Source organism: Oncorhynchus nerka, linkage group LG28 (genome assembly GCF_034236695.1).
Source record: "Oncorhynchus nerka isolate Pitt River linkage group LG28, Oner_Uvic_2.0, whole genome shotgun sequence".
Taxonomy (NCBI): Eukaryota; Metazoa; Chordata; class Actinopteri; order Salmoniformes; family Salmonidae; genus Oncorhynchus; species Oncorhynchus nerka.
In genome coordinates this window covers 30,274,808-30,288,664 of record NC_088423.1, presented here as the reverse complement: position 1 = coordinate 30,288,664, position 13,857 = coordinate 30,274,808, and the positions used below count along the sequence as shown (strand labels likewise).

At 43.0% G+C, this 13,857-nt stretch overlaps 1 protein-coding gene across 1 annotated transcript in view; it reads right to left on the bottom strand.

Moving 5' to 3' along the window:
• Window positions 1–2,318: 2,318 nt before the first annotated feature.
• The window catches only part of dnajb12a (DnaJ heat shock protein family (Hsp40) member B12a), a 14,430-nt gene continuing 2,891 nt past the window's right edge, over window positions 2,319–13,857 (bottom strand). The window contains exons 4-9 of the mRNA XM_029640372.2: window positions 8,975–9,154; window positions 8,635–8,717; window positions 7,786–7,895; window positions 7,112–7,284; window positions 6,753–6,894; window positions 2,319–4,631 (exon numbers count right to left, since the gene is read on the bottom strand). Coding sequence (XP_029496232.1) covers window positions 6,773–6,894; window positions 7,112–7,284; window positions 7,786–7,895; window positions 8,635–8,717; window positions 8,975–9,154 — 668 coding nt within the window. The 3' untranslated portion in view covers window positions 2,319–4,631; window positions 6,753–6,772. The remainder of the gene's footprint in view (window positions 4,632–6,752; window positions 6,895–7,111; window positions 7,285–7,785; window positions 7,896–8,634; window positions 8,718–8,974; window positions 9,155–13,857) is intronic.

The window sequence follows — 13,857 nt, the reverse complement described above, 5'->3', positions numbered from 1 at the left end:
GATGTTTTCGTGCTGGTTGAGGGCAGTCAGGTCTGGAGTGAACCAAGGGCTATATCTGTTCTTAGTTCTGCAGTTTTTGAACGGAGCATGCTTATCAAAAATGGTGAGGAAGTTACTTTTAAAGAATGACCAGGCATCCTCAACTGACGGGATGAGGTCAATATGTGTGAGATTGAGGGCATCTAGCTTAGATTGTAGGACTGCCGGGGTGTTAAGCATATCCCAGTTTAGGTCACCTAACAGAACAAACTCTGAAGCTAGATGGGGGGCGATCAATTCACAAATGGTGTCCAGGGCACAGCTGGGAGCTGAGGGGGGTCGGTAGCAGGCGGCAACAGTGAGAGACTTATTTCTGGAGAGAGTCATTTTTTAAATTAGTAGGTCGAACTGTTTGGGTATGGACCTGGAAAGTATGACATTACTTTGCAGGCTATCTCTGCAGTAGACTGCAACTCCTCCCCCTTTGGCAGTTCTATCTTGACGGAAAATGTTATAGTTGGGTATGGAAATCTCAGAATTTTTGGTGGCCTTCCTGAGCCAGGATTCAGACACGGCAAGAACATCAGGGTTAGCGTTAGGGTTATTCCAGTCTGTGATAGCAAAACATTCCTGTAGCTTATTATGTGCTTTATCTGACCACTTTTTTATTGACCGAGTCATTGGCGCTTCCTGCTTTAGTTTTTGCTTGTAAGCAGGAATCAAGAGGATAGAATTATGGTCAGATTTACCAAATGGAGGACGAGGGAGAGCTTTGTACGCGTCTCTGTGTGTGGAGTAAAAGTGGTCTGGACTCTTTTCCCATGTAACATGCTGGTAGAAATTAGGTCAAGCGGATTTAAGTTTCCCTGCATTAAAGACCCCGGCCACTAGGAGCGCGCATCTGGATGAGCGTTTTCCTGTTTGCTTATGGCCATATACAGCTCATTGAGTGCACTCCTAGTGCCAGCATCAGTTTGTGGTGGTAAATAGACAGCTACGAAAAATATAGATGAAAACTCTCTTGGTAATTAGTGTGATCTACAGCTTATCATGAGATACTCTTCCACAGGGGAGCAAAACCCTGAGACTTCCTTAGATTTTGTGCACCAGCTGTTGTTTACCAATATACACAGACCGCCACCCCTTGTCTTACCAGAGGCATCTGTTCTATCCTGCCGAAAAAGCATAAAACCCACCAGCTGTATGTTATTCATGTCGTTGTTCAGCCATGAGTCGGTGAAACATAAGACATTACAGTTTTTAATGTCCCGTTGTTAGGATATACGTGCTCGTAGTCCATCTATTTTATTATCCAATGATTGTACGTTGGCTAATAGGACTGATGGTAAAGGCAGATTACCTACTCACTGTCGGATCCTTACAAGGCACCCAGACCTACGTTCCCAATATCTCCATCTTTTTCTCCTATGAATGACGAGGATCAGGGCCTTGTCGGACGTCTGAAGTAAATCCTTCGCGTCCGACTTATTCAAGAAAAAAATCTTCTTGTACAGGGTGAGTAAAAGCTGTCCTGATATCTAGAAGCTCTTTTTGGTCATAAGAGACGGTGGCAGAAACATTATGTACAAAATAAGTTACAAATAACATGAAAAAACACACACAATAGCACAATTTGTTATGGGACCAATTTGAAGAGGGCGCTCATTGACCTGTGTGTGGAGCAGGGGGACCAACAAAGGGAATTCAGGGGATGACTGTGCAGTGTGGAGAAGAAAATCGTTGACCCTAACCTGGTTCCTACCTTCCAACTCACCCTGGTGTTATAGCCAGAGGTGGTGGTGGGGGGTTGTGGCCCAAGTTGCAGAGGCTCTTTAGGGCCTGGGTCCCCCCAGAGGCAGAATGGGAGAAACCCACACACTCAGGCTCAGTACCAGGTTCAGAGCTATCAAAAGAAAGCTGTGTAGTTCATCAGAGTGCTGACATGGCCAGAGCTATAGGTGTAGTAGATATATCAGACTTGGGTCTAATACTATGTTGATATACTTAATATGCTGTGGTTTGTTTGGTTTGCCTGGTACAATGGAACTGATGTAATGGTCCAAAAAGTGCAAATCAAGCACACCTCAATAGATTGACTCTGGTCTGATATGTATTGGCTATAGCTCTGGACAGGGGGACTCAACTACAGTGATAAGCCTTGTATTACTCTGTGTGATAGCAGAACTGAATTCAGAAATACTGTACCAATGTGATCACCAATGTACCTAAAGAGAACTCACTCCACTTTTGAGGATGTTGAAGGACATCGTATAGCCAAACCCTGAAGTGGATACTCTTTTTATTCCCATGGTGGCGCAAGAAAATATTGTGCAACAATGTTTACTATGCATCAAATGTAGTTTATTTTTTATTCATAAACCAAACATTTGAATGTTTAAGGGAACATACTGTATGTTGTTAATGGCAGCTTTTCCACATCAATTGACATGTAGGGACAATCAAATGTAAGATATGGGCATTACAATGCAAAACTGCTGTTTTTAAACCATGCATTTGATTAGACATATTTCTTTGATACGCAAATATTCACCTGTTAACCTGTACTGCTTTTTGTACTTTCCTTCAAGAAATTTAAAATGAAATTATTTTTCAAATTAAATATCCACATGAAGTACTTTGTCAATGGACCAAATATTTGTATCTGTAATATTTCAGTGGCACCACATTAAGTAATAATTGTGACTATAAAAGGAAAAGGCCGATTTGTGTTTAATTTTAATAAATACAGATTTTCATTTGTGCAATCATTTTCAATAGTCATCTCCATAATCCAACGGACTACAAGCAAATCCACAGGGTACATTAAATGATATAGTAAATGACATTAGCTTCTTAACGCCATCTACACTGTGTTGTTAAAAATTACGATGTATAGTATATACAAGTATGAACTATATATATATATATATATATATATAATTATTGGTTTAAATGTCTATAACAGAAGGCCTTGTGTTGGTTCTTCAAAATATTTATCAAACATAACAGGGAAAAGGAAGAAGCTTTATTTTAGCAGCTGTAGCAGTATACGGTGCCTTCAGAAACTATGCATACCCCTTGACTTGTTCCACATTTTGTGTTACAACCTGAATTCAAAATGGATTAAATAAAAAAAAAATCTCATCCATCTACACACAGTAACCCATAATGAAAGTGAAAACATGTTTTTAGAAATGTTTGCACATTTATTGAAAATGAAATACAGAAATCTAGTGTTCACACACCTGAGGCAATACATGTTAGAATCACCTTTGGCAGCGATTACCGCTGTGAGTCTTTCTGGGTAAGTCTCTAAAGAGCTTTGCACACCATTGTACAATATTTGCCCATTAATCATTGTTTCAAATTCGTCAAGCTCAGTCAAATTGTTTGTTGATCATTGTTAGACAACCATTTCCACGTCTTGCCGTAGATTTTCAAACAGATCTATGGCCAAAATTGTAAACTTGGCCACTTGAACATTAACTGACTTTTTAGAAACTCCAGTGTAGATTTGGCCTTGAGTTTTAGGTTATTGTCCTTATGAAAGGTTAATTCACCTCACCGTGGCTGATGGAAAGCAGACTGAATTAGGTTATCCTCTACGTACTCAGTAATGTGTTGTATTGGATTTGCCCCAAACACAATACTTTGTATTCAGGACAAAAAGTTAATTGCTTTGCCACATTTCTTTAAGTATAACTTTAGTGCCTTGTTGCAAACAGTCATTAAACTCTGTAACTGTTTTAAAGTCACCATTGGCTTCATGGTGAAATCCCTGAGAAGTTTCCTTCCTCTCCAGCAACTGAGTTAGGAAGGTCACCTGTATCTTTGTAGTGACTGGGTGTATTGATACACCATCCAAAGTGTAATTAATAACCTCACCATCCTCAAAGGGATATTCAATGTCTGCTTTGTTATTTTTACCCATCTACCAATATGTATTGGATGTATTGGAAAACATCCCTGGTTTTTGTGGTTGAATCTGTGTTTGAAGGGACCTTACAGATAATTTTGTGTGTGGGGTAGAGATGAGGAAGTCATTAAAAATCATGTTAAACACTATTACTTATTATGTGACGTGTTAAGCACCTTTTTACACCTGACCATATTTAGGCTTGCCATAACAAAGGAGATGAATACTTGTTGACTCAAGACATTTCAGCTTTTCATTTGTAATTAATGTAAACATTTTGAAAAACATAATTCCACATAATAATTATGGGGTATTGTGTGTAGGCCAGTGACATTTTTAAAACATATTTAACAAATTTTAAATTCAGGCTGTAACACAACTAAATGTGGAAAAGTCAAGGGGTGTTCATACTTTCTGAAGGCACCATTCAAAAATACATTTAATCTCTCGTTTTCAAAAAACCATGACACCCGTCTAGTTCTGCCAGCCTTGAAGTGTTTTTGCATTTAAACCAGCCATCACCTTCTCCGTCTGTTTCACAGTTCTATAGGAAGTTAAGACTGACCACAGGAGTGTGCAAAGAGACAGGGGTCCCCCCCTGACAGGCCATATCTGTCTGCAACCCACCATATGGATCTAAGGCAGTTTCTCTCAAATTGCTGCTCCAATTTTTGTGTGGGCTTGAATAGGGCGTTGTATATTGATTTCTTCTCATTCGATTCAAGTACCAAATAATCTGAGGGGAAAAAATAAGTATGGAGCAATTAATAAAACATCAAATGGATCTCCAACAGCAAAACCTTTGAGATTGAGGATTAAATCAGAGTATATAGGCAGCAAGTCATGCAAGCACACATCAAACAGGATAACGATTAATCATGGGCACCGATAATGGCATATATATCTATATAATGCTCAAAAAAAATAAAGGGAACACTTAAATAACACATCCTGGATCTGAATGAATGAAATATTCTTGTTAAATACTTTTTTCTTTACATAGTTGAATGTGCTGACAACAAAATCACACAAAAATTATCAATGGAAATCAAATGTATCAACCCATGGAGGTCTGGATTTGGAGTCACACTCAAAATTAAAATGGAAGACCACACTACAGGCTGATCCAACTTTGATGTAATGTCCTTAAAACAAGTCCAAATGAGGCTCAGTAGTGTGTGGCCTCCACGTGCCTGTATGACCTCCCTACAACGCCTGGGCATGCTCCTGATGAGGTGGCGGATGGTCTCCTGAGGGATCTCCTCCCAGACCTGGACTAAAGCATCCGCCAACTCCTGGACAGTCTGTGGTGCAACGTGGCGTTGGTGGATGGAGCGAGACATGATGTCCCAGATGTGCTCAATTGGATTCAGGTCTTGGGAACGGGCGGGCCAGTCCATAGCATCAATGCCTTCCTCTTGCAGGAACTGCTGACACATTCCAGCCACATGAGGTCTAGCATTGGCCAGCATTGGCCAGGGCCAACCGCACCAGCATAGGGTCTCACAAGGGGTCTGAGGATCTCATCTCGGTACCCAATGGCAGTCAGGCTACCTCTGGCGAGTACATGGAGGGCTGTGCGGCCCCACAAAGAAATGCCACCCCACACCATGACTAATCCACCGCCAAACCGGTCATGCTGGAGGATGTTGCAGGCAGCAGAACGTTCTCCACGGCGTCTCCAGACTGTCACGTCTGTCACATGTGCTCAGTGTGAACTTGCTTTCATCTGTGAAGAGCACAGGGCGCCAGTGGCGAATTTGCCAATCTTGGTGTTCTCTGGCAAATGCCAAACGTCCTGCACGGTGTTGGGCTGTAAGCACAACCCCCACCTGTGGACGTCGAGCCCTCATACCACCCTCATGGAGTCTGTTTCTGACCGTTTGAGCAGACACATGCACATTTGTGGCCTGCTGGAGGTCATTTTGCAGGGCTCTGGCAGTGCTCCTCCTTGCACAAAGGCGGAGGTAGCGGTCATGCTGCTGGCTTGTTGCCCTCCTACGGCCTCCTCCACGTCTCCTGATGTACTGGCCTGTCTCCTGGTAGCGCCTCCATGCTCTGGACACTACGCTGACAGACACAGCAAACCTTCTTGCCACAGCTCGCATTGATGTGCCATCCTGGATGAGCTGCACTACCAGAGCCACTTGTGTGGGTTGTAGACTCAGTCTCATGCTACCACTAGAGTGAAAGCACCGCCAGCATTCAAAAGTGACCAAAACATCAGCCAGGAAGCATAGGAACTGAGAAGAACCACTCCTTTATTGGGGGCGTCTTGCTAATTGCCTATAATTTCCACCTGTTGTCTATTCCATCTGCACAACAGCATGTGAAATTTATTGTCAATCAGTGTTGCTTCCTAAGTGGACAGTTTGATTTCACAGAAGTGTGATTGACTTGGAGTTACATTGTGTTGTTTAAGTGTTCCCTTTATTTTTTTGAGCAGTGTACATTGGTTTAATACAATACATTGCAACTGTAAAAGTTCACTTTTCGTTTCACTTCCACAGCTATGTGAAGTCGAGGCAACTGTTTGCCCATTGGGCCAGGTGTGAATGTTCTGGGAGCCTAACTTACTCAACCAGTTTGAATGCAATGGAAAGCCCATCCACTGTCTACGATAACCCATCAGCAGGCAATTAAGTATGCTAAATTGAGAGCATGTGAGAACATCTGCGAGAAGGTTTTGTGCATGCAGGAACAGTCATGTATGCTTTTTTTTTACATAATAGCTTAGGTTAACAGAAAGGATAAACCAATATCAAGACGTGCCTTGCTCATATCGATATCAAACCGATATCAAACAATATTGAAGTCAAAACAGTATCAATTGATATTGATATCTTATCAAATTTACCATTCTGTTTGTTTGAGTTCTTATCCATGTAGCATGATCTGAATCTCCGACAGTCGTGAGCAGCTAGGCGTGCCCATCCGCTGAGCCCTTTGGTACAAGTCAGAGTCTCCGAAATAACGAGCACGGTACAGCAAGCCTTCCTCTGGAAGACAAAAACACACAAAAATGTATCCAATATATTGAAAAATATAATCACGCAAATGATCAAAAAAGAGCTAATTTCAGCATAACTTCACTGCATTGGGCTGGTTAGTAGTCGCTAGAATGCTGGAGAGGACAGTGTGAGAGGAAAATAGCCAAGCCAGTACAGTAAAGCACAATATGCATGTCTGTTGTGTTAACGTTGGGCTGTGACTTACTCTGTTGCTTCTCCTTCCAGCAGTTGTTCCGGAGGTTGGAGATGTAGTCTTCCTCCACGCTCCTCTCCACATTCCTTAGGTCTTTTCCAGAGTACTCCTTGGTGAAGCTAGCTCCTACGTAGTAAGCCACCTTCAGGGTCTGTGTCTGCCTCCGGTTGATGTGGCCCGCACCTCTGCAGCGCAGCACAGGAAGTGATAAAAGAGGATGTGAGAGTGTGATAAACAGGGTGATTCAACTTCCTAAGTGACATCATGTCATAAAGAATTACAAGAAAAACAAAAGGTAAATTAAGTCATACAATCAAAATCTTGACACACAGGTCCATTACGAGCAAAGGCTAAACATGTATAATTTAATGTTGTAATTACTGATACCCTCAGATGTAATAAATTATATGTGATAAAGTGATAACCAGAAATGCTTTAGAGGTTGTTCATCAATATCAAGTTTTACACTGACTCAACAAAAGCCTTTCAAATTTCCTTGTGACAAAACTAACGTTTAATATATTCTGAAGCTGTGACCCCAAGCTGAAAATTCTGGGTCACGATCCACCATGTCTGTCAAACACTGCTATCATAAGTAAGTAGCAGAGCTGTATAGAAGTTTGTATAACTATTTTATAAGTGAGTAGTAGAAGTGTTAGTGTGTAAAGGAGGACACTGAGACTCACGAGCGGTGGCTAAGGCTGTAGGGGGGAGGGGTCACCATCATCTGGCTGAGGGCGGAGACGAAGATTAGGATGAGGATGGGCATCAGCTGGACAAACAGGGCAAAACCTCCCTATAGGGGAACAGAGAAAGAAAGATATACAGAGAGAAAGAGAGTGAGATAAGAGTCAACCCTGCTCAAGCACTCACCATGTGAATTCCAAATGGACTCCTAGCCCCTACTCCTTTTCTTAGGTGTTTATGCAGACCTGAAAGGATTGGCAGAACCTCAACCTGCCTGACAGAGGGTAAGATGGAACTATAACAATTGCTTTAAAATATACACGAAGTCTCTAGGGATAGAGGTCGATTTAGTATTCAGCACATACAGTACCAGTCAAAAGTTTGGACATACCTACTCATTCAATGTTTTTTCTTAATTGTTACGGTTTTCTTCATTGTAGAATAATAATGAAGACATCAAAACTATCATCATGTAGTAACCAAAAAAAGTTTTAAATCAAAATATATTTTAGATTCTTCAAAGTAGCCACCCTTTGCACTTCTGGCATTTTCTCAACCAGCTTCACGAGGAATGCTTTTCCAACAGTCTTTATGGAGTTCCCACATATGCTGAGCACTTGTTGGCTGCTTTTCCTTCACTCTGCGGTCCAACTCATCCCAAACCATCTCAATTGGGTTGAGGTCAGGTGATTCCATTTTGAATTCAGCACACGTCACAGAATAAGATAGATAACTAAACACAATGTAAGTTTGACTATTGTCATGGTCAGCACTCTTCATGTCATGAAGTGAAGATGTAAGAAATGTGTCCATTGATCAACAAAAAGGAGTCTACAGATTTCACTTACATCCCGCTGTTCTCTCCTCTCTGGTCCTGCTCTATGCTGATGGCCAAAGTGCATTCCGCCATTTCTGTAAACATGTACATTACCTGGAAGAGAGCAGAACATACAGTATAAAACAACAATTAGCATCCAAACATCCAGGCCAGCAGAACATCATTTAGACCTCATTTTTGTCCACAACCAAGATTGTGTTCATTAGGGCATGCAACCGATAATGTTTCAAAAAATTTTGCCACAGAAAACAAAAATGTGCTTTTCTTAATGGGGAAATCCAGGAAGTCCCTCCCTGTTTCAGTCCATTTGATTTCGTTTGGTGCCTAATTAATAATATGACCCAACTCACGTGATGGGAAACCTCCTCCAAAGAACATGTTGAAGAGGTCCTCGGGCGAGATGTCGGCTTCGAAGTCATGGCGCTGGTGCCTGTGCTGTTGTCTCGTAGGGTGAGCTCTCTCCTCTCCATACTGGTCATACTGGCTCCGCTTCTCTGTGTTACTGAGTACAGCGTATGCATTGCCAATGGCTGGAGAACAAAAAAAAACACACAGTAACCATTGTTCCAAGATGGCGTAGCAGGCGGACGTGTGTTTTATCTTGTCCCGTCCCGTGTATATCTTGTCCATCTACGGACTGGAAATACTCTCCTGCAACTTGCCTCTCCCAATGTGGTACGGATCTGCTATTTTTTATATTTTAGAAACAGAACCCCCATCAGCAGCTAGCCAGCTAACTAGCTACTAGCTAGTAGTCAGTTAGCCATCACCCTTAACTCGGACATCAGCCAGCCTCAGCCGGTCAATCCCTGCCAGTCTACACAGCGCAAAATCAACCCAGAGCATATCGAACTGCTTTTTCTCTACCACATCTCCGGATTCCTACCGCAAGCTCTGAACCTTTACACCGGATCATCGCAGTGAGCTAGCAGCTATCCGAGTGGCTATCGATCCATCAGTCAATTCCTGGGCTACAATACCTCTTCAGACAATTGGCCTGGACCCTTTACTGCTGACACGGAGCCCCGCCGATCCATCACGACTGGTCTGCCGAAGTAACCGTCCGAGGGTGTTTCAACAGACTCTTACAATGCGACGTCCCATCTGCTAGCCCCGGCCTGCTAGCTGTCTGAATCGCTGTGTCTCCAGCTCACCTAGCTACTCACTGGACCCTATGATCAGTCGGCTACACATGCCTCTCCCTAATGTCAATATGCCTTGTCGATTGCTGTTTTGGTTAGTGATTGTCTTATTTCACTGTAGAGCCTCCAGCCATGCTCAATATGCATTAGCTAGCCCTTTTGTTTCACCTCCCACACATGCGGTGACCTCACCTGGCTTATATGGTGCCTCTAGAGACTAAACCTCTCTCATCTTCACTCAATGCCTAGGTTTACCTCCACTGTACTCACATCCTACCATACCCTTGTCTGTACATTATGCCTTGAATCTATTCTTCCGCGCCCAGAAATCTGCTCCTTTTGCGCTCTGTTCCGAACGCACTAGACGACCAGTTCTTATAGCCTTTAGCCGTACCCTTATCCTACTCCTTCTCTGTTCCTCTGGTGATGTAGAGGTTAACCCAGGCCCTGCAGCCCCCAGCATCACACCTATTCCTCAGGCGCTCTCATTGGTTGACTTCTGTAACCGTAAAAGCATTGGTTTCATGCATGTTAACATTAGAAGCCTCCTCCCTTTGTTTGTTTTATTCACTGCTTTAGCACACTCCGCCAACCCGGATGACCTAGCCGTGTCTGAATCCTGGATTAGGAAGGCCACCAAAAATCCTTAAATTTCCATTCCCAACTATAACATTTTCAGACAAGATAGAACTGCCAAAGGGGGCAGAGTTGCCATCTACTGCAGAGATAGTATGACGGAACTCTGCAGGCTATTCAGGTCTGTGCCCAAACCATTCGAACTTCAACTTTTTAAAATTCACCGTTCCAGAAACAAGTCTCTCACCGTTGCCACTTGTTGTAGATCCCCTTCAGCCCCAGCTGTGCCCTGGACACCATATGTTAATTGATCGCCCCCCATCTATCTTCAGAGATCGTACTGTTATGTGACCTAAACTGGGACATGCTTAACACCCCGTACGTCCTACAACTTAAGCTAGATGCTCTCAATCTCACACAAATTATAAAGGAACCTACCAGGTACAACCCTAAATCCATAACCATGGGCACCCTCTTAGACATCATCCTGACCAACTTGCCCTCTAAATACATCTCTGCTGTCTTCAACTAGGATCTCAGCGATCACTGCCTCATTGCTTGCTTCTGTAATTGGTCCGTGGTCAAACAACCACCGCTCATCACTGTCAAACGCTCCCTAAAACACTTCAGCAAGCAGACCTTTCTAATGGACCTGGCCCGGGTATCCTGGAAGGAAAATGACCTCATCCCGTCAGTAGAGGATGCCTGGTTGCTCTTCAAAAGTGCTTTCCTCACCATCTTAAATAAGCATGCCCCATTAAAAAAAATGTAGAACTAAGAACAGATATAGCCCTTGGTTCCCACCTGACTTGACTGCCCTTGACCAGCACAAAAAAATCCTGTGGCGTTCTGCATTAGCATCGAATAGCCCCCGCAATATGCAACTTTTCAGGGAAGTCAGGAACCAATATACTCAGTCAGTTATGCTAGCTTTTTCCAACAGAAATTTGCTTCCTGTAGCACTAATTCCAAAAGGTTTTGGGACACTGTAAAGTCCATGGAGAATAAGAGCACCTCCTCCCAGCTGCCCACTGCACTGAGGATAGGAAACACTGTCACCACGATAAATCTACGATAATCGATCATTTCAAGGCTGGCCATGCTTTCCACATGGCTACCCCTACCCCGGCCAACATCTCAGCACCCCCTGCAGCAACTTGCCCAAGACCCCCGCTTCTCCTTCACCCAAATCGGCAGCTGATGTTCTGAAAGAGCTGCAAAATATGGATCCCTACAGATCAGCTAGGCCAGACAATCTGGACCCTCTCTTTCTAAAATTATCCACCAAAATTGTTGCAACCCCTATTACTAGCCTATTCAACCTCTCTTTCGTATCGTCTGAGATCCCCAAAGATTGGAAAGCTGCCACGGTCATCCCACTCAAAGGGGGAGACACTCTAGACCCAAACTGTTATAGACCTATATCCATCCTGTCCTGCCTTTCTAAAAACTTTGAAAGCCAAGTTAACAAACAGATTACCGACCAGTTCAAATCCCACCGTGCCTTCTCCACTATGCAATCTGGTTTCTGAGCTGGTCATGGGTGCACCTCAGCCACACTCAAGATCCTAAACGATATCATAACCACCATCAATAAAAGACAGTACTGTGCAGCTGTCTTCATCGACCTGGCCAAGGCTTTCGACACTGTCAATCACCGCATTCTTGTCGGCAGACTCAATAGCCTTGGTTTCTCAAATGACTGCCTCGCCTGGTTCACCAACTACTTCTCTGATAGAGTTCAGTGTGTCAAATCACAGGGCCTGTTGTCCGAACCTCTGGTAGTCTCTATGGGGGTGCCAGTGTTCAATTCTCGGGCCGACTCTTTTCTCTGTATATATCAATTATGTTGCGCTTGCTGCTGGGGATTCTCTGATCCACCATTCTGTTTACATCTGGCCCTTCTTTGGACACTGTGCTAACAAACCTCCAAACAAGCTTCAACGCCATACAACACTCCTTCCATGGCCTCCAACTGCTTTTAAATGCTATTAAAACTAAGTGCATGCTCTTCAACCGATTGCTGCCCGCACCCTCCCGCCAGACTAGCATCACTACTCTGGTTGGTTCTGACCTAGAATATGTGGACAACTACAAATACCTAGGTGTCTGGTTAGACTGTAAACTCTCCTTCCAGACTCACATTAAGCATCTCCAATCCAAAATTAAATCTAGAATCGTCTTCCTATTTCGCAACAAAGCCTCCTTCACTCATGCTGCCAAACATACCCTCATAAAACTGACTATCCTACCGATCCTCGACTTCAGCGATGTCATTTACAAAATAGCCTCCAACACTCTACTCAGCAAACTTGATGTAGTCTATCACAGGGCCATCCGTTTTGTCACCAAAGCCCCATATACTACCCACCACTGCGACCTGTATGCTCTCACTGGCTGGTCCCCACTACATATTCGTCGCCAAACCTACTGGCTCCAGGTCATCTATAAGTCTTTGCTAGGTAAAGCCCCGCCTTATCTCAGCTCACTGGTCACCATAGCAACACCCACCCGTAGCACACTCCTCAGCAGGTATATTGCACTGCTCATCCCCAATAGAGGTTGATCGATTATGATTTTTCAACGCCGATACCAATTGTTGGAGGACCAAAAAAGCCGATACCGATTACATCGGCCGATTTTCTAATTTTTAAAAATTGTAATAATGACAATTACAACAATACTGAATGAACACTTATTTTACCTTAATATAATACATCAATACAAATCTATTTAGCTTCAAATAAATAATGAAACATGCTCAATTTGGTTTAAATAATGCAAAAACAAAGTGTTGAGAAGTAAAAGTGCAATATGTGCCATGTAAGAAAGCTAACGTTTGAGTTCCTTGCTCAGAACATGAGAACATATGAAAGCTGGTGGTTCCTTTTAACATGAGACTTCAATATTCCAAGGTAAGAGGTTTTAGGTTGTAGTTAATATAGTATTTATAGGACTATTTCTCTCTATACCATTTGTATTTCATTAACCTTTGACTATTGGATGTTCTTATAGGCACTACACTATTGCCAGTGTAACAGTATAGCTTCCGTCCCTCTCCTCGCCCCTACCTGGGCTTGAACCAGGAACACATCGACAACAGCCACAGTCGAAGCATCGTTACCCATCGCTCCACAAAAGCCGCGGCCCTTGCAGAGCAAGGGGAACAACTACTCCAAGTCTCAGAGAGAGTGACGTTTGAAACGCTATTAGCGCAAACCACTGCTAACTAGCTAGCCATTTCACATCGGTTGCACCAGTCATTAGTCTGATAGGCTTGAAGTCATAAACAGCGCTGTGCTTGCGAAGAGCTGCTGGCAAAACACACGAAAGTGCTGTTTGAATGAATGCTTACGAGCCTGCTTCTGCCTACCATCGCTCAGTCAGACTGATCTATCAAATCATAGACTTAATTATAACATAATAACACACAGAAATACGAGCCTTTGGTCATTAATATGGTTGAATCCGGAAACTATCATTTTGAAAACAAAATGTTTATTATTTCAGTGAAA